The sequence below is a fragment of the Exophiala oligosperma genome (assembly GCF_000835515.1).
Source record: "Exophiala oligosperma strain CBS 72588 unplaced genomic scaffold supercont1.2, whole genome shotgun sequence".
Classification (NCBI taxonomy): domain Eukaryota; kingdom Fungi; phylum Ascomycota; class Eurotiomycetes; order Chaetothyriales; family Herpotrichiellaceae; genus Exophiala; species Exophiala oligosperma.
Window position 1 is genome coordinate 3257637 of NW_015622819.1, and position 19476 is coordinate 3277112.

General features: G+C 50.9%; 5 protein-coding genes across 5 annotated transcripts; 1 reads left to right on the forward strand and 4 right to left on the reverse strand.

Annotated features, from left to right (window-relative positions):
* Nucleotides 1–3196: 3196 nt before the first annotated feature.
* PV06_02560 (uncharacterized protein) lies at nucleotides 3197–4800 on the forward strand. The gene has a single exon (XM_016403259.1). It carries the CDS (start codon nucleotides 3628–3630, stop codon nucleotides 4651–4653), a length of 1026 nt encoding a protein of 341 aa, XP_016267156.1. The 5' UTR covers nucleotides 3197–3627; the 3' UTR covers nucleotides 4654–4800.
* Nucleotides 4669–7423, reverse strand: PV06_02561 (uncharacterized protein). The gene is made up of 2 exons (XM_016403260.1): nucleotides 7013–7423; nucleotides 4669–6957 (listed from the first exon to the last, which is right to left on the reverse strand). Exons 1-2 carry the CDS (start codon nucleotides 7324–7326, stop codon nucleotides 4854–4856), a joined length of 2418 nt encoding a protein of 805 aa, XP_016267157.1. The 5' UTR covers nucleotides 7327–7423; the 3' UTR covers nucleotides 4669–4853.
* Nucleotides 7424–7981: 558 nt separating this feature from the next.
* Nucleotides 7982–10090, reverse strand: PV06_02562 (26S protease regulatory subunit 6A). The gene is made up of 4 exons (XM_016403261.1): nucleotides 9466–10090; nucleotides 8998–9413; nucleotides 8303–8942; nucleotides 7982–8252 (listed from the first exon to the last, which is right to left on the reverse strand). The coding sequence occupies exons 1-4, from the start codon at nucleotides 9789–9791 to the stop codon at nucleotides 8234–8236; spliced, it is 1401 nt and encodes a 466-aa protein (XP_016267158.1). The 5' UTR covers nucleotides 9792–10090; the 3' UTR covers nucleotides 7982–8233.
* A 67-nt stretch (nucleotides 10091–10157) lies between these two features.
* PV06_02563 (uncharacterized protein) lies at nucleotides 10158–13661 on the reverse strand. Its single transcript, XM_016403262.1, has 4 exons — nucleotides 13008–13661; nucleotides 12558–12917; nucleotides 11972–12502; nucleotides 10158–11919 (listed from the first exon to the last, which is right to left on the reverse strand). Exons 3-4 carry the CDS (start codon nucleotides 12466–12468, stop codon nucleotides 11067–11069), a joined length of 1350 nt encoding a protein of 449 aa, XP_016267159.1. The 5' UTR covers nucleotides 12469–12502; nucleotides 12558–12917; nucleotides 13008–13661; the 3' UTR covers nucleotides 10158–11066.
* Nucleotides 13662–14805: 1144 nt separating this feature from the next.
* On the reverse strand, nucleotides 14806–18082 carry PV06_02564 (uncharacterized protein). Its single transcript, XM_016403263.1, has 3 exons — nucleotides 17718–18082; nucleotides 16619–17666; nucleotides 14806–16571 (listed from the first exon to the last, which is right to left on the reverse strand). Exons 1-3 carry the CDS (start codon nucleotides 17764–17766, stop codon nucleotides 16124–16126), a joined length of 1545 nt encoding a protein of 514 aa, XP_016267160.1. The 5' UTR covers nucleotides 17767–18082; the 3' UTR covers nucleotides 14806–16123.
* Nucleotides 18083–19476: the final 1394 nt, after the last annotated feature.

The following is a 19476-nucleotide window of genomic DNA, read 5'->3' on the forward strand; positions in this document are numbered from 1 at the left end:
AAGTGAAATTGATCGGCCCATTGTCTTCTTATCTACGGGGCTAGTAGAGAGGCGAACGATCATCTCCGTTGTTGTCGTTGTCATGGGACACTATTATTTGATACATATTACTCCATACCGTGTACCAACTATTGAGAACAAGGAGGTCGGGAATGGTGAATGTAATTAGCAGGATAATTGTATACTGTGAGTATTATCTCCAGACGCAAGCCCCCCCCCCCCCCCCAAGTATACGTGACAGTATTTCTACCGTACGGGTACAAAAGTACATGAAGAGGTATGTGTGATCCGATAATAAGTCTCGAGTACTCGAGCAAAGACCTCACAATCACATCAAAAAGGCCGCATCTGTCTAGTATTCTCTACATAGTTGTTCTGCTTTTCTGGCGTCTCGGTACGGAGTAAGCGTACTCAAACTCGCCATCCGCCACCGTCACTTGTTCAGTCCAAGTAGAGTTCATGACACGCCGCACTACTTCGTACCGTCTCGTGTGCCCAGGCACGCATGTCGACAGGGATCGTGTATCTCTTTTTGTTTTCCCTTATCTTGAGGATTTGGTTCTTTTCGCCTATTCCACGCGCGATGCATAGCCGGTCCCCCCTTGCAGCAAAAGAGTGGAGGAAATCCCCAAGAACCCTTCACTCCCTAATTGTCTGCCGAAAAGGTCCAAGGTACCCAACTAGCATAGGCAATCGCATGCATGGCATGGCATGGCAAAGCGAGTGGTCGTTTTGATACGTACACGTTACTCCGTGTATAACCTGCTAGGTATATATATCCGTTGGTTTTCCCCTCCTCTCAAGGTCCACTAGCAATACTTTCACTGCTGTTCAGAGATTTTCAGGTCTCCATTTCGATTACGACCCCCCGGGGTTCTCTCACGTATAGATTCCCTCGATCCTCGTCCCTCCTTCTTTTCACTTACTATGAACACGTACTGTAAAAGGTGAACAACAATAACAAGACATCAGACCTTACCACTCACGGACAAACAAAATGGGCGTCGACCCTCAAGATGTCAAGACGACCGAAGAGGGAGGGGAACAACCAATCACCGAAACAGCCTCTGAGGAAGTTCAAGGTGATGTCTACGAGAGACGTCTCAGCAATGCCGAATGGGAAAAGTACGGAACGACCAAAAGAGGCCTAAGTCCTCGTCATGTCCAGATCATGGCCATCGGAGGGAGCATCGGTACTGCCCTTTTCGTCGGTATAGGTGGTAGTCTCTCTCGAACTGGTCCTTTGAGTCTGCTTCTCGGTTATCTCTGTACGTTTGCGGCCATCCTCGTTTTACCTCACCATCTCCATATTCAAAACTCTGGCTGCTGCGAACCGAGCAACTAACTCTCGAACCACACAGTCTGGGGACTCTTGTTCATTTGGCCTTGCTATCTGTGCGTCGCCGAGATGATCGCCTGGCTTCCTGTCAAAGGCAACATTTTTGAACTCGCCGCTCGTTACGTCGATCCTTCATTGGGATTCGCCATGGTACGAAAATATTCTCCCCCCCCTCCCCATGGACATTGTTCTTCGGGAGATCTTCAATCTGACTGACTGTTTGTCAACAGGGATGGACGTATTACTTTGGCGGACAGATGCTTGTGTGCACGGAATACTCGGCCGTGGCTACCGTGATGCAATATTGGGAACCATCAGACAAGGTCAATCCAGCGGCGTGGGTCGCAATGTGTCTGGTCGTATGCTATTTGTTAAACATCGTCGCTGTCAAGTGAGTTGGTCTCTCTGGACCCCCTCATCACGACTGTTCGTGCTCCTTCTTGCTGACAATCTCCCCATCAGGTGGTATGGAGAGTCTGAATTCATCATGGCGTCCACCAAGATACTTCTGCTGATCGGATTATGCCTTCTCACCTTCGTCACCATGGTAGGGGGTAACCCCAAACATGACGCCTATGGTTTCCGCTACTGGAAACACGGACTGGCCATGCACGAGTACTACGCCACCGGAGTGACTGGTCGATTCCTGGGGTTCTGGTCGGTCGTCAGGTACGCCGCGTTCACCATCTCCGGACCAGACTTGATCGCCTTGGCCGCCGGAGAGATCCAGAACCCCCGCCGCACCGTCCCCCGCGTGGCACGGCTCGTCTTTTACCGGTTGGTCGGTTTCTACATCCTCGGAGTCTTCTTTGTCGGCGTCATCTGCTCGTCTCGGGACACTCGCCTGATGGGTGCGATCGAAGAGGGCTTGGCGGGTTCCGCGGCGTCCCCCTGGGTCATCGGCATCGAAAACTTGGCCATCACCGGCCTCCCGGGTTTCATCAACTTCCTCATTTTGTTGTCCGGATGGTCATGTGGAAACGCCTACCTGTACTCGACCAGCCGCACCTTGTTCTCGCTGGCGCGCGACGGCCAGGCCCCCAAGATCTTCATGAAGTGCACAAAATCCGGGGTTCCCATCTACAGCGTCTCGATAGTCAGTCTGATCAGCTGCGTGACCTTTTTGGTCGCTTCGGATTCCGCCGTGACGGTGTTTTACTGGTTTGTGTCTCTGACCACCATTGCCTTCATCTTGACGTACACGAGCATGCTCTGGACGTTCATCGGATGGTTCCGAGCGTTGAAGGCACAAGGTATCGACCGCAACACCTTACCCTACAAGGCACCCTTTGCTCCATACTCGGCTTATTTTGCGATCGGGATCGGTTGTGTCACCATGTTCTTCATTGGATTCGACGTTTTCGTCCCGTGGGATACTGAAGGTTTCGTCACGAGCTATTTCGGGCTTGCGTACGGCATTGTCGTCTTCATCTTCTGGAAGTTGTTCAAGCGTACCAAGTTCCAAGATCCAAAGACGACCGACATCTACAGTGGAAAGGCGGAGATTGATGCAGAATGCCGACACTGGGAAGAAGGCGGACTGAACGAACACGAGAGACAGAGACTTGCGCAAATGAACATCGTGAGGAGGACCTGGGAAAAGATGTGGTAGATGTGAGATGGACACTGTGGACAATGAATGATACAATCAATGAAATGAGACTCTTCAAGTCAAGGGAATTAATTCTCCTTGTCTGACGTAAAAGTCGCCTAAGAATTGTTATTTCTGTGTATGGTTTCACGGCTTGTCAGACATCGAGCCTCCCTGCCCTAGGAAACTCATTACTCGCGAATCGATTATCTAAGGTCGCGAATCTCGGCTTTTCCAGAGGCCGAACACGTTGCGATGTTAACATAATCAGGTCCAAAAGTCTACTGATGGCCAGAGTACTCTTGTCTGGTACCAACTGTGATAACAGGTGTTCTGTACCATAGTCAAAGTGTCGTCGGGGTTAATCCACGCTATTTCACCGACTCCAGAACTCATGAGTGATATTGGTAAGCTTGGGGGCCTTTGTATAGGCCGATTGTACTTGATCAAACAACAGATCCCAATACGGAATATGAGCACATAGCTGTTAAGGCCGATTGAAATAACAGATTCTTGGATATATCTATATCTATATATACTACCTTGATCGCTGACCCTCACGGCTTTGACTCACAAACACACAGAAGACCCAGAAGACAACAGACAGCAGAACAGATACTCCTCACGAGATTCTAAAAGCAACCTCGAAACATCTACCAAACCAAAAACAAGACCAGGACCTCATTCGACTCCAAACATGGTTTCCACGTCCGACATTCTACTGAACAACGAGTCCCTCTCGTCTTCCGGGTCCGGGCTCGTCGCTGCTCTGGTCGGGGCCACGTCAGGGATAGGGCTTTCGACGCTCCAGGCGATCCTCAAACACACGACCTCCCCCACCGTGTACGTCGTCGGGCGCGGCGCCGCCCGGTTGGACCGACTCATCGCGGAGGTCCAACCTCTGAACCGGGGCGCGACCCTCCACGCCGTCGTCGCCGGTGACCTCACGTCGGTCCGCGGCGCCCAACGGGCCGCCGAGGAGGTCGCCTCTCGAGCCACCCACCTCGACCTCTTGATCGAGTCCCAGGGCTTCTTCTCGTTCCGGTCGACGCCCGATTACACCCCCGGGGAAGGACTGGACCGGGTCACGGCGGTGAGGTACCACTCCCGCATGAGGATCCTCGTCACCCTCCTCCCGCTGCTCCGGCGTTCGCGGTCCCCTCGAGTCGTCAGCGTCCTGGGGGCCGGCACCGAGGGTCCCCTGGACCTGTCGGATCTGGGCATGACCCGGCCGGAGACTTACGGCATGGCGTACGCCATGGGGGCTTCGGCCTCGCTCACCACGCTCTTCCTCGAGGAACTCTCCCGACGACCCGGCAACGAGGAGATTGTTTTTATTCACCTCTACCCCGGCCTCGTCTCGGGGACGAACCTGCGCGTGCCCCCGTCCACCAACTTCCTGGTCCGTTGGCTCTGGGACTACGTGGCCAAAACCGTCGTCTGGGTCGTCGGTCGTGGTTCCCAAGAGGTCGGCGAACGGGTCCTCTTCGCCGCGACGAACGGTCGCTTCAGACGACTCCCTCCCGACACCGCCGCCCCGGGCACCTTGGTCCAACAGGGCAGCGACGGCGTCCAAGGCAGCGGAGCCTACATGGTCAAGGACGACACGAGTGTCGTCGAGAACGGGGGAAACGCCCAACTGAAAAAATTGAGGGAGCAAGGTGCGGGTTCAAAAGTTTATGAGTACACAATGTCGGAATTTGAGAGGATCGAAAAGTTATGATCATTTTTTTTGTACCTTTCTTGAAGTGCAATCCTGAATGCCCAAAAAAAGGGCGTGCGGCTTTTTGTCTTATCTAGCATATATACATAGAATATCAAAACCAGCCATGTACTAATATAGCATAATAACCATTTCATGTTGATGAAATTTGTCAAATAAGTCATCTGGCTGGTCTCTCTTCGACTTTCTTTTTTTTCTATTCAGAAGAAATCATCGACCATCACAAACCCACCCTTCCTCCCTCTTGGCCTCGGGACATGGCTGTTTTTTTCGACTCGCGCTTGTGGTGACTCAGCTTTCAAAGTCGAGGAGAGTGACAGACTGGAACTTGATTTCTGTTGCTGACTACCTTTGCCCCTTGTGGCCAACTTCCCCTTCCACTCTTGACTCTCCCCGGGAGACCAGGATATCGGACTGCCAGCGACGATATCAACACTCTCGGTACCATGCACTCGGACCCTGCTATTCCAGGCACCAGTGCACATACCTACGCTTTCATCCTCGCCTTCTTGAGTGACGTTGGCTTGGCTGGACTTGCTGGTTGATGCGCTCCGTCGTCGTTTCTCCGATTTTGCCTTTTCGTTGATCCCAAGTAGCTCAGCCCAGCCTGTCAAACCTCCGTTGTCGTCATGTCCCGGCAGGTCAGGCTCAAGGTAGAGGATAGGCCGATTCGGTCGCGTTGAGGGAATGTTGGTTTCTCCAGACGTTATAGCATGGCTCACACAAGAATCTGGCGCCGACCTATAGGAAGAGACATTCTGAGTTGTTCCAAGAGTGCGGTTGAGAGAAGGAAACCTCCGTCGTAAAGGGCTTCGTGGTGGAGGCGGAGGAGGAAGCGTGTCAAGAGTTTGTGGATCAGCAATATGGTCGCAAGTGCAGCTAACTCTTCGAACTCGTTCACAGCAACATTCTCCATTGCTCCAAGAAACAGCATCATCACCTTTGTGGCCCTGGCAGAACACTTCTTTGTCCGAAGAGCGCCGTGAAATTTTGATCTCTGTGGAAGGTACAACGCAACGCGTACCATCAATTAGATCGGCGATTTTGGAGATGGACTGCTCTATCAGTGGATCGCTAGCCATCAACGCTGCTCGCAGCTTTGCTGAACGCAGGGAGTTTGGGGGAGAACTTCGTCCCAACACTTGCTGTCCTACATCCCGCTCCAGATCATTCATCTGTTTAGCTGTAGGGGGCCGGCAAGCTGATTGTAGAATTCCGCGGGGTGATGTATCGCGTGGTGCCCGAAGCTTGGTCAACGCTGGAAAGCCACTATGAACAATTGACAAGGCCAAGTGGTGGTTTGGTGTAGGGCTGACAGCCAGATCTGACTCAGAGCAACCATGATGTGGGTAAAAATCACTGCTCTCGCTCGCCACTGAATCTCGTAGGTCCTGGCTGCATCCTACATCCCAGTGCATGAACTGCAAGCTTTTGGAAGCCATGATCGGCTGGAAAATAAGGGAACTCATGTCATCCGGCATTGTTGGGACAACGTCCACCTGAACAAGTGTAAACCTTTTTAGTTTATCGAGACTGGCAAAGATTTTAGACAAGGTTAGCAAATTCGTCACATTCTGATGTATCAGCGAAAGCCTTTCGATCATGGCAGCCCTTGGAGATCCCGCCCAGCGGGTCAAACCAGAATCAGTCACCCCCACGCATTCCTCGAGTCGCACTGACACGAGCGAAGGTAGAGACAGCAAGGTCTTGTCATTGAAATCATCAACATCAAAAGATGAGACGCAGAAATTCTTGAGTGAAGGTAAAGCATGAAGGACTTCGATGAAGACCTCATGCTCAACAACACCAAACCCTCCAGGAGAGCAAAGCATTAGTGTCTCCAGCACCTGCCACCTGTCATGGTAGAGTATGAATTCAAAGGTCTGCTGGCTGTCCAAGAGGCCTGGAGGAAGTTGTTTCTGACTTCGTTCTTTCACATCCTCGTTCTCCGCGATGACCCATACATGCTGACGGAGTTTTGTTCTTGTGGACAGTGCATGTGTGAGCCGGTCAAAGGTATGGTTGTAGAAAGGCGAAAATCCCAACAGTGCCTCGAGGTTCGGGCATGCCATGATCACAGACGACAGTGTGCAAAGGTAGGCGTCGTACTCCGGATTAGGATCATCATTAAAGAGATACAGAGGTATATGGGGATCTGCAACCCGGAGGGTCCTTACAAGAGCAGCAACCCGAGGCCTCGCTCGTAGGGTTGCCCGGAGTCTGACCAGCCGCGCTGCTCGTGACAATCTCCATTTCCGCAGCATGCGAGGATCATCTTGTCCAATAAGCTCGATATGTGTATACCTGTGAGAGTTAGCCTTGGGCGCCTGCTCGACTTCTTCAGAAGAGAGAGGACTACAGCATTCGTTGAGCATCAGAGAACCATGCTTTACAGGTTCGCTGTACAGCACAAAGATCTCTCATGAAGCAAGTCGCACATGATGCTGGTTCGGCATCAAAATGTAATTCCCTGAGTTGCTGTAAAATCAGCTCGAAAATTGTGGCAGGCAACTTTCGCCAACCGCGACTGGGCGTAAATGTTGTCGGTATTGTATCGGCCGCGCGAGCACACTTTTGACGTGTTGGGAGAGGGAGCGATCTTGTTTGGGTGGCTGTTGTCCCCATTTTCCAGTTCCTGTCATCGCAGTAGATTCCCAAATATGGCTTTGACATGATGGCCGAGAGCAAGCTGTAGCGTACAGGTCATGTCACAGCAGCAGCCACGCCACCCAGGCAAAAGCGTAGGTAGGGGGGACCTTCCTCAGCCAGACCTCGGGGCTGGAAAACCATTTGAGGACTGTTGTGAATATATTATTGTAGATCAAGAAATCGATCCTATTCGAAGGCGACACCTGGAGTCGCCCGACAACTTGGGCAAATCAGCCAAGGGCTTCACCCATTGCTTTGTCTATCTAGCGCAAGTAGAAGGTCTGACGTCGAATGAAGTTGAAACATGGAGAGAAAACATTGGTCTTTAGCGAGCAAAGCAAGCGAGAAATGAGCTAGAGGCCAGCTCGACATGGCCAAATGCCAGGGTACAAGTAGTCGAGAAAGAAATGCGTGGGCAGATGAAGTCCGCAGAGTTGGAACGCGGTGCAGCAAGACTTGGAAGTAAGTGGCTCCGTGGCGTTGGGCTCTGGCCAATACATCTGAACGAGATCGACTGTGAACGGGAACAGCGGTAACAACGGTTGTTATTACTCAACGCACCAATCACTGACTCTAGCCTCAACGAGTTCTAGATTTATGTGCGAGTAATAGTAGCGCAGCCTTTCAATGGAAGCTCACTCAAGGCCAGGCTTGAAATTCACACAAAAAGAAATACACAGTTCGTACGTCAACACAACAAAGGACGCTGGGGAAAGTTGGCATATTCAGCTGTGCTGGATTCATTATTACAAGCAATGCAACTTGGTTTTATTGTCATACTGAATCCGCCCAAGAGTCCGTCAGCATGGCTGCGGATAATGACCTATATCCACCATGATCTATCTGGACGCCATACATGCCTATGCTAGTGTGTACAAGCCAGGACTCATCGTCGTCCTGGGAGAAACAGCATGGCGCAAGATGGTGACGCCTATGCGTAGAAGTTGACACTATTTATGTTAGTCTCTCAGAATCTGAACAGGGAAGGGATGTAACTTACGTATCCTTCTTCTTCGCCATCACCTCGGCGATAGCGTCCACGTAGTTCTCATGGACCAATTTGCTCTGACCCTTTCGAAGGGCGATCATGCCTGCTTCGACGCAAACAGCTTTCAACTGCGCTCCTCCCATCTCATCTGTCGATCGGGCAAGTTCATTCCAATTAATATTACCTTCATCGACAGTCATCTTTCTGGAATGGATACGCAGGATCTGTGCTCGTGACTCCTCGTTAGGAAGGGGGAACTCAATCTTTCTGTCCAGTCGGCCGGAGCGGAGCAGGGCAGGATCGAGCACATCGACTCTGTTCGTGGCAGCTAGTACCTTGATTCGCTCATCCGAAGCAAAACCGTCAAGCTGATTGAGCAGTTCCAACATTGTCCGTTGCACTTCTCGGTCACCACTCTTTTCTGAATCGAAACGCTTCGTCCCTACAGCGTCGAGTTCGTCGATAAAAATGATCGAAGGCGCCTTCTCTTTAGCCAGAGCGAAACAATCCCGAACAAGCTTGGCACCATCACCGATGAACATCTGCACAAGCTGAGGACCGGCAAGCTTGAGGAAGGTGGCATTCGTCTGAGCAGCGCAGGCACGGGCAAGAAGAGTCTTGCCTGTACCGGGAGGTCCATACATCAATGCACCTAGAAGCCAAGGGTTTAGCATAACAATAATACAAAAAAGTGACTCGCAACATACCCTTTGGAGCCTTGATACCAATCTTTTTGAACCTCTCTGCCTCCTTCATGGGCCAAACTACGGCCTCGACAAGCTCTTCAATCTGTTTGTCCAAACCTCCAACATCAGTGTACTTTTCGGTAGGCTTCTCATCGACCTCCATGGCCTTGACTCTTGAATCGTACTCGGCAGGTAGCGTATCGAGGACTAGATATGAATCCTTGTTGACACCAATGAGATCAGCCGGTTTCAGCTTATTGTGGTCGACCAGTCCGATCAGAGGCAGGAAGATCGTTTGTCGCGTGCTGGTCTTGATGACGGCCGATTTGCCCACACGTGTGGCGTCGAGATCGATGTTCGCTCCCTCTTCTGCAGCCTCTGCTTCGACATCTAGGTCAAGGAGTTCGACGACATTGCCCACGAGGTACGGTAATTGTCTTTCGCAGAGACGTTAGGTTTGTTTACACTTGCATTTTGATAATCACTCACCTGTTGTTCTCAATCTTGTCCAGGTTATCCTTGATCTTGTCCTTCATCGTAGCCTCCTCGTGCTTCAAGCGCTGAAATTCGCTCTTCAAAATCTTCAATTCATTCTCTAATAACCGCCGCCGGTTGATGATGTCTCTTGTACTTGACTGAAGGATTTCCGAATCAATGTATTCTTCTTCTTCATCTTTCTTCTCTGCTTCGCCGTCTTTCATCTCTGCATCCTTGGAATCACCATCCGTCGGTGGTTTCTTGTCCTTGTCGTCGCCATCCTTCTTCTGCTCCTTCTGGTCGCGTTCCAGATCATCGAGATCTTCTAATGTAGACATGTTCGCAGGGGTTGTGTTAGGTTGTGGTTTTGGGAAGGGGAAGAAAGTGAGATGGACAAAACAGTTCAAGTGGAAGAGTAGAAGCTAAAGAGTTCCGCAGAGATGAATGAACGATACCAGTGTAGTGGAAGGCGTTTGGAGAGCCTTGGAGGTGTTCGGATTGGATTACATAGCCGTAAGTGGAAGCTCATAGACAGTAAGTGAGGCGACGGCGCAGCGAGACAGGCCTGGCCTTGGCATTTGTTCACCGCGTCACTCGTCGCAGCCTGAGCCTCATCAGCCAGACTTGTACTCCGTACTCCATCCATCACTAGAGATTACCAACTTCGAGAATGTCACATTGGGCGATCTTAGGATGTTCACTAATTGATGCTGGTAATCGATCTTTTATTTTTGTTCTTTCTCGTTGTCTTGCGCAAAAAAGCCATAGCAATAATCTATCACGGGGTATAAGCCCACCGAATGAATGCATTCAAACCCTGCCATCGGATGAAGAAGTTGACGGAAGGTCCCTTGAACACCATGGCCAACATGTTCTGTGGAGCCCATTCTCTGCTAACACCGCCGTTTCTAGGTGCGTTCCGCGTTCCATATCTTGTCATGCAGACCTTGACGTTCACCAAACACTCGAGGTATAATGAAATCTCTTCTTGCACCAGGAAGCCACCTCAACTCATTCGCCGCCTCATTTTCACATAGCTAATTAGAAGGATGACGGATTCAACAAGCAAAGTGCAAGATCCCAGGGTGCCCTCCCACCATCCATTCGTGTCGTGCTTCGCTGTCGAAGAAAAAAAGTACCGTTAAGCAAATATATGAACGGTGTCTTGTGCTGGAAATGAAAAACCCGATGCGTGACACTCTTGTCACTAAACCATAACGCCACCAAACCGACTCTGGAGCCCGGAACTTTTTTTAGACTTTTGCCTTCCCCTGAAGCTCCTGATATCACCCACCCATCATGAATGTATGTGGAAAGAATGAAACCCTTGCTCTATCACTGGAAGAAAGGAATTTGCTCGCTGTTCAAATGCCGAAGAATGAAAGACTGGAAGGTACAGCATCGTAAAAGGTCGTTATATGTGAGCTCGATGAGAGAGATTTCGACTCGTAAAGAAGCACCGTCGGTCCGAAATCTTTGATTCTCTCTGTTGTCATGTAGAGCCCTCCAAGGATAATTGACGGTGGTAAAACAAGACCGAAAAAACGTTGTAAGCACTAACTTTTTCCCCGCGAAAGTCAAGCTCGCTGAACGCAGGAATGTTGTGGAAGGATTCAACCGACCACAGTCTGCAACGGATATCCGGTATGATTGAAGTAATAATCTGACTGTTTAGCGTGCAGACCATGACCATGGGCCATCCAATTTGGTGTAATGCTTGGATAGCCATACGTATGGCCATAAGTTGGGAGTTGATTACGTTGTGCAGCGTAGGCTGAGGCAGTGCTGGCTTGATATGACTGACGGCCAAACGAGGCATTCGAAGGTGTGTACGACCAGGTTGGAGTGTAATAATCAGGCGTAGCAGGTCCGCTGTGGGGTGCAGATGGAGGTGAATACTCCGAAATGTATGGCTGGACCCAGCGAGTATCGTATTGCGAGCCTTGTTGGTACTGAGGTGGGATTGGTCCTTCGGGCGACATGAGTGGTTGGCTGTGTAGAGACCGGCTGCGACGAATGTTGGTCTCGATTGGCGCCAACTTTTGCAACTCTTTTGCTTTGGCAAGCTGAGCCTTCTCTTCGTAGGCGTGCCAGTGCTCCACCCACATAAAGAAACCCTCCTCTTTATCATACATCATACCATGAATCTCCCAGTTGAAGTCTGTGAGCCATTGAATTTCCATCATGTTGAGCTCTTGGACAGGGATGCTACTGACTTCAGCCCAGGATCTGTTCTGAAATGTGTTGTCGTCGAGGAACTTGCTGCCAAGGAGAAGGCAGGTGGTGAGCATGCGATAGACCGTACCAGAGGACGATGTCGACTGGCCTCGTTCGTTGAGCTGGCCCATACGAGAAGCCAGGTAGAACAGACCTAACATGATGGTGGAGCTTGGCAGGCGTGTTGATGACAGTATCTGCGAGACATACTTCCGAAATTGGGAGGATGGAGATGATTCCGGTGTAACACTGGGTAGATTGTCAGTCTGGTTGACCAGTATAGTCGAAGATTATTACTTACAGTTTCTGGGACATTTCAGCAACGAAGTTTGACATCAGATCCATGTCATAATCAAGATGTTGCGCAACGCCTCCCGTCGGCTTCTCTTCCTTAAGGTTTGATTCGGTGGACTGTTGGGTGAAGTGTCCAGAGAAGTCCATTGAGTCGCCGACACGGATAGGTGGTAAGATCGGAGCACCGACGGGAGCATACCCATATTGTGCGGCCGTCTGAGGGTATGGCTGGGGGTAAGGATATTCTTGAGATCCTTGACCATGTCCGAGACGAGCCACATGACTAGCAAGGGGCTGTTGAGCAGTGTATGCTGGTGGTGCCTGATATCTGTCACCGTAGTCTCTGCTGGAGAGTGATCGTCGAGGGAGGTAGTTCTGCTGTTGGTAGAAGCCTCTGTCGGAGACTGCGCTCATGGGAGTGAGGTAGTCATTTTGATACTCTGGAGGAGTTGGTGGCAGTCTCGAGTGTTGGCCATGCGGGCCCCAAGAATGGTATGAAGGCATGATCGGTAAGGAGAAGTGAAGACAGCCAGAAACCCTGAAAGTGCGTCAACAATGGGGAACAAGCACATCCAATTCCGGATGGAACTCACTGTCTGTCTTCGGAGGTCGCGTCAACGCACTAGGCGTTGAAGCCGAAGCTTTGGAAGCTGTTTAGACTTGTGACCTCAAAAGCCAAGCATGGAGGTGATGAGAATGTATTTCGCGCGCAAACAACTTTTGCGTAACGCTGGTTTCGATATTGACGAGGTATCAATTTGTGCGCGAGCAGGACGAAAGTCGATGCTTGCTGAGAGTAACGGGTCGGCAAACGATTGGTGTGTACAGTGGTGATCTCTGGTAAGAGGTTGATGATGAAGAGTATTAAATTTTGTTCGACAAGACTTAGTGAAAAGCTCGTCGTAATCGTGAGGCGCGGTGAATAGCAAGACTTTTTTGATCAATACGGCAGCCTGCAGATGCAAGTGAGGTTAGAGTGAGGTTGTCAATGCAGAAGCCGACATTGGTAGGTGGTGAGGGGAGCAGCGGTGAAAATAACATACCAAGTGGTGTCACCCAATCCGCACTGACACTCGCAGACAAACAAAAACCCAACGTGTCCTGTGACTTTGATGTAAAGGAAGAAAAAAGTAGGAAGCGCGTTTGATGTTTTGAACGGGAGCAGGCGAGAGGTGTAGAGGGATGTTTGAGACCCTGCAATGCCGGAAGGAGAACGGTGTATGGACAAGGAACACAGCCGCTAACAATGACGAGAAACGCCGCCGTGGAAAGGCTCTGACCGGCTCGTGACGCGCAGGTGCTTCGTCAGAAGAAAGCACAATTTGGCCACCAACACTATTCACAGGCTGCCTGGGCGACCGAGGAGGTTGACTTGGTACGGGCGAAGCAAGGCCCAAAAGTCGGTAGCCTGGCGACGGTGGTGCAGTTGGGAAATTGTGGCAATCAAGCTGACCGTAAGGAGTCGTCACTCAAGAGGCAGACGTGGGCCCGGGTCCGAAATTGGCTGGGTGAAAATCCTTCAATGGGCGGCCAGGAATAGCAATCGTGGCTGCACCAACAACAAAGGACGACCAACACACAACACCGGGGACGAGGTGTTAAAATGGGAGAGGAGAGGTTGAGGTTAAGAGGGAGTGAGGAGTTAAGTGAAAGTAGAGTGGAAAAAAAGCAGATGAGGGAATTGAGGAAGAGATGATGCGGTTGAAGAGGCGGGATCGGGAGGGGGAAAGAAAGGGACCAGCAGGATGAGAGAGTGTGTGTGCACATCGACGTGCAGCAGCCAGTCGGTCGCCCAGTCATTGACTGGCCGAGCGAAGTTTTTAGCGGGTGGACTGGGAAGTGCTGATGGCGAAGGCGAGGGACGGCTGCTAAGTTGGGCTCACTAGCCAACCCTAGGGGGTCGTAGGGGGGCTAGGAGGGCCACAGGCTTGTAAGGCCCATGGCTGTGGGCAGAGGGCGAAGGACGAGCAACGGCACGGATTGGGCCTGCAAACGGGGACAATTCACATTGAAGCGGAGGCAAAATGGTAAAGTGGCTGCAGCACGAAGAGCACAACTCGGAAACGAAGAGACGATCCAGCCAACAGCGGGCAGTGAAAAAAAGGAGCCTGGGGGAGCCAAACGCAACTAGTAGCAAGTGAAGGGAGCCAGTCGGGCCTCGAAGACCCTGAGCAGCAAACGCCTTTCGTTAGGTAGCCAACTTGCAGAAAATTTGGGTGGGTGGCATCCAATCCACAGGGGCGATTTGATGTGCTCGCTCACAAGCAAGACACTGGGCCGTGAAGAATGTGTCACCCTGTCCATCACTTCAGTCAAATTGAAAGTCCAACACTCCATTGACTTCGTAATCCAACCTCCGTATGCACGCACTTCCCTTCTTTCGACGTAACTTTGAGTTGGCGTGTCCGTTGCCATTTTCGCGTGGCTTGGGTTTTTATTCATCATCACAATCCTTTGATCCCTGGACACACCCGACTGTGACCGCGTGGTTTGGCTGCCTTGAGCCAATCACCACCCCTTGAAGCCTCCGGTCCGTCCGAGCGCCGCCTTGGCCCCTTGCGAGAGAAACCGAACACACCGACACATGGCAACTCCGTATGTACTGTACACCTTTGTTAAGCAAATACCTCGTTGGCCAATGCCGCTTCGACCTACTCCGTACTCTGGCAGTGTTCACGCCTGCGCCCCTCAGGCCCGCGATGAAGATCCAATCCCACGTACCCGTATGGCTTGAGGGCCCGAGGATCGTCTTCGGATCACATTCTTACCACCTGTTCTGTCCGCTAGACATACGTTATACGCATCATGATGAAATGATCTCAACACCATCGCTGTTCACTACTCGCATCCTATCACTCGTATTCGTAGTGACTTGCCACCATACGTACTTCGTACGATACCAGACGAAGGTGTCGGTTATGGATGGATCACTGATCGGGGGCTTTGTGACAACAAACCACATCCATCACAATGGAAAAATCCCAAGACCCTGTTTCACCACCGATCAATGCTGCCTGATTTCATCCATCCAGCTTCCCTACCGTCTATGTCAAACCCTGGAAAGATCGAGGTCGGGACCATGAGATCCCTGTTACTCGTAGAACTTAGATTCGCCCCTCGAGTGTACCTATCATTTAGCTGCAGTATCTCATAAGCACTGGTGAATAAACCTTCCTGCACCCGACACTGCCTCGGACTCTCCCATGCACGGCGACATCATTGTGCGCTCTTGCTGACTCTCACGTGCAGGCCAGATAGATGCAGGTGACCTGCCATTAGGAATAGGGCACATTTTGGCCGTGAAGTAGCCGCCACGAGAGGCATACTCGTACTTCAGATTTCATACTTACTGTCCACCTCTTCTGAGTATGGTCTCGGTAGCCTCATTTGGTATGAAATCCACCGCTCACTTTGGCGGTCTAACGAAGTTTCCTTTAATCACCACCCATTCACATATTTGCGGACTCCTGACTTCTCTGCCGCGGTTCACAAGCATGCAATGCGAGACTGCTCCACTCATAAGAAAATTCTACATTGTCACGAAGATGATGAAGGAGTGGTGCAGCACGGTATCATTGGTTGAAAGAAATGGTGTTTAAGAAACAGAGCTTGCTTGACCAATCATGTTCGAAATGATTGCTTCTTCTCCACGAAATCCGCCGAACATCGGTTGTGCACTGTCTTCGAAATCACACTTCGATTCTCTGCTGCATATGACCCCCTCTTCTCATTCGGGTCTCGCCGGACTTCAGACTTCGATGCGTGCTATTGCCGTGGGTGATGTACTCCATGATCCTTGAAACAAGTCAACAGAAATGCATCCTCGGCTTTCGGTCGGTTTAGAAGTGAAGCCCCGCGCGTTCTCGGTGCTGCAATCTCTCGACACGACCGGACAAAGGGCGCAAGTATGAGGCAGCAGATAGATGTCGTCTCGGCTGTCAGTAGGCCCAAAAATGGCGTAGTAGTAAAGCGCGGGCACTCAGCTCTCAGGTCAACCGTATGTAGACAAAGTCCGGGGGAAGCGAAGAAACTTTGCTTTCCGGGGGAGTTCCAATGCATGGCCAACATGTCCCTCACAAAATGATGCTCGGCGCTAGCCATTCAGAATGCTTTGTTGAGAACATTGAATAGCGCTGTTGTGGTTCTTTCTCCATCTAACTCACTTAGGATACCAATCCACTGAGGGCAGAAGCTGCGCTCGGAAGCCATTAACTCGCTCAGACTGCCATTTGTTTCTCCAGTTAGCTTCACGAGCCTTGGCATCTTCAAAAGCAATCAGACAATCTGCAGGCAGTTCTTCGAGTATTGCCGGAGGTATTGAGGAAAGACCTTCAACGTCTTCATTGTGGCCCGGCCTCCCGAGCCATGACTCGGGAGCTGATTCGAGACACAGGTCGTGAATTCGAAAGTTCCTGGCGAAGACCGGGTCTAGGTGAGGAAGAGTAGCTGTTTTCTCAGCGCCCTCGATATCGTTCTCGTCGTCAACAACGTCCCATCGAGCATGAGTTGGTTGCATATGACTTGGCCAGTGCATGGAATTGGTGTGAATATCGTACACTCCGTCTATGTTGGTCCCGCGCGCCGCTGCTAGCATCGAGTTGAAGCGACTGCATAAATTAGCTCGAGGATTACTCGCAAAGTTCAGATCACGTACCTTGCTTCTCTTGCATGTTCCAACATCCAATTGTCACTTGTCACAACGATCTTGCGCCTTTTAGCATCCTGGATCTTGACTGCCTGATTCGGCATACTCGGCGCATTGGTATGATATACAGCACTAGCACCATGCCACGCGACATACTGATTGCGATTGTAAGGTTCCCCGTGTGGTGGCAGCCGGTCCTCAGGAACAGCAATTTCGCCCTCGATGTCTCCATGCTCTCGTGCCTGCCGAGTTTCGTAGTCATCTAAAACCTTCTTCCCTCCAATGACAATCTTGGCACCAAACTCCCGGAAAACAGATCGAGCTGTTACAACTCCGATGGCGCGGCCTTTGTAGGAATGTGGTATGACGTCTCGGTCGATGAGATCCCGTTTCTCGTCGTCGTCAATGATGATCTTGTAAAGATGCGGATGCTTCTGAAAGAACAGGTATGAGTCGCGGAACCCAATGCACCGAGCAGGCTCTGTCGAAAGCATGTAGAGTCGATCATCCCTTCCCATAATGGTGAATGTCCGGACTCGATATTCGCGTCCACCAAGGAGCTCGCCGTTTTTATCCACTTTAGTCTCTCCCTCGGGGTCTTCTGGTAATTCAACCTCGTCATTCACTATCTCCATAGGGTTCCCATTCGCGTCAAGTGGTGCAACTGTTCTCGCTGTGCCGCCTCTCGATTTTCCCCAACGTCCTCCACGATGGCCGCGAAAGCCTCCTCTTCGTTTAGGCGTGCTTATCTCTGAGCCAGCATCGTTATTGTCATCATCAGATACGGGCGGCCTATTTTTTGGCGGTCTTCCTAGTCGCTTCCGCCGGCCAAACTGTAGAGAGGGTCGCCCCGGACCACGACGAGGAGTCGCTGAGCGCGACGCTTGATCGGAGCCTCTTGATGGGGTGGGAGCCTCTTCCGCATCTTGATTCTCTTCATCACCTGCGTTCCCCTCATCCTCATCTTCTTCGTCATCTTGAGGCGTTGCAGGATCAGCAGGAGTTGCATCGGGCATGTCTTCGTCCTCGTTGTCTGATAAATTTGGGATAGGTGTTCCTGTCCAATGTCAACAAAAGGGAAGGGCAAGCATAACATTGGAGAACGTACTCATCGAGGCTTGAGCAGCCTGCGCTGCAAGACGAGGACGCCTAGCCATGGTGGAAGTGAGGCGTACAATCAAATTCCAGAATCCTTCGTATAATCGTCACCAGCGGTACTTGTACAGACGCGCAACCGCGATTACTAGACGTAGCCTTACCGGGGGCGTTCTGTAAAGTTAGCGGCTGGATGGAGACTTGGCAACAATTTCGTCTGGTGAAGCATGAATCTAGTTAGTGCAGGATCTACGGTGACACACTTCACCCTACATGCCCTATTGAACTGTCCTGTGCACTCCGTACTGTGTACCTCCATTCCTTTTGGGCGAGACACATGGAAGAAATACCCAGTCACGCAGTTGGAAAAGCAGAATCACACACCCGTTCCTTGCGCATATGATTTGTCTATTGCACACATATAGTTGTCTTTGTGTCAAACTTACCTTGGTAATTGTTATTAAGAGCAATGCATCTCGAGGTTAACTCAGCCTTGTTCTCGAGGTCACACGGTCGATCGCTCTCGAGTAACACTGCCGATCCAAACTCGGCCGGCTGAATGGGGTGACTGATGACTTCTCAACCGTTGGTGACACGTCTGGTTGAGAGGTTAACTTCACAGCCACTGTCATCCTTCAACAAACTGAAATTCAAGTCCAAGGATGGGCTCCGGGCTTACTGGAGGTACGCAGTTGTCCGCATGGTTGATAGTCGCGCAAATGGCGCATTATCGTTGAATCCCTATCATCGCTATTAAATTTGGGGATAATTTTTACAATGGACAACAAACAACAGGCCAATAGATAGCCGAACCAACAACTACAATTATTCTCTGCGACACAGACTGCGAGTACCAAGATCTATTCTTAAGACAGGTTGGGTAGGACGGAACATGGACTCCCTAGCCTTGCATGCAGAGCCGAGACGATGTTTGCATGTGCTGTGGACTAATAATTCTTTGCGCGATAAATTTCGCGCTGGTCGAATCAAAGGCCCGGCATTCGCCCATTTGCACATGCAAGTTGCGGCTGTTGCCTACGGAGCACCGCTGACTCGTTCACCCACGCTCCTACGAGTACTCCCGTACTAGGGAAGTCACTTCAGGCAAAGAACGTGGAAATAATGAAATGAGAACCACTCAGACGTTGCTTTACAGACTCCTCGGGGGCGAAAGCCGTGAATAGGATGTCTGACAAGTCGACTTGGTGAATCTAGACGATAGGAATTGGTGACATGTAATAAATGACGTTCCTTCAGCTACATGGGCTCGACCGGGCACAGTCACCGAGAGACATTTTGTTGTGCCGTGCAATAGTTCTCTTTAGTGAAGCTGAAGCACAGCCCATTGTTGAGCACGGTTGGGCCAGATCGAGTATCGCAAAGCCGCATGAGTTGGGGCACTCTAGGGTAACCACCCGAACTTTGGCTCCTGTACAATACATACTGTAGTATGACTGGTCTATGTCTGGTCGCCCTTACGGGCCACTCGTATCCTTGTTATTCTAGATACTTTGCATTTGTCCTCGTCTCGCCCGGGTGACTGGGCAGCCTTTCAAGTCTGCAGACCCCGTATGCAGAGTAGCAAGGGAAGAGATCTCGTTCGAGAGGCAAAACAATATGTGCTAGTGTACCAGTGAGGGCATCTGCGACCTACGGAGTACGTATGTACCTAATGAGGGGCATCCGTAACTCATCGATTTTTGGCTATCGGCCCAACCTAGACAGCCTAGCCACATCCCCATCCCACCTGAAGAATCAGATTGACAGGGTGT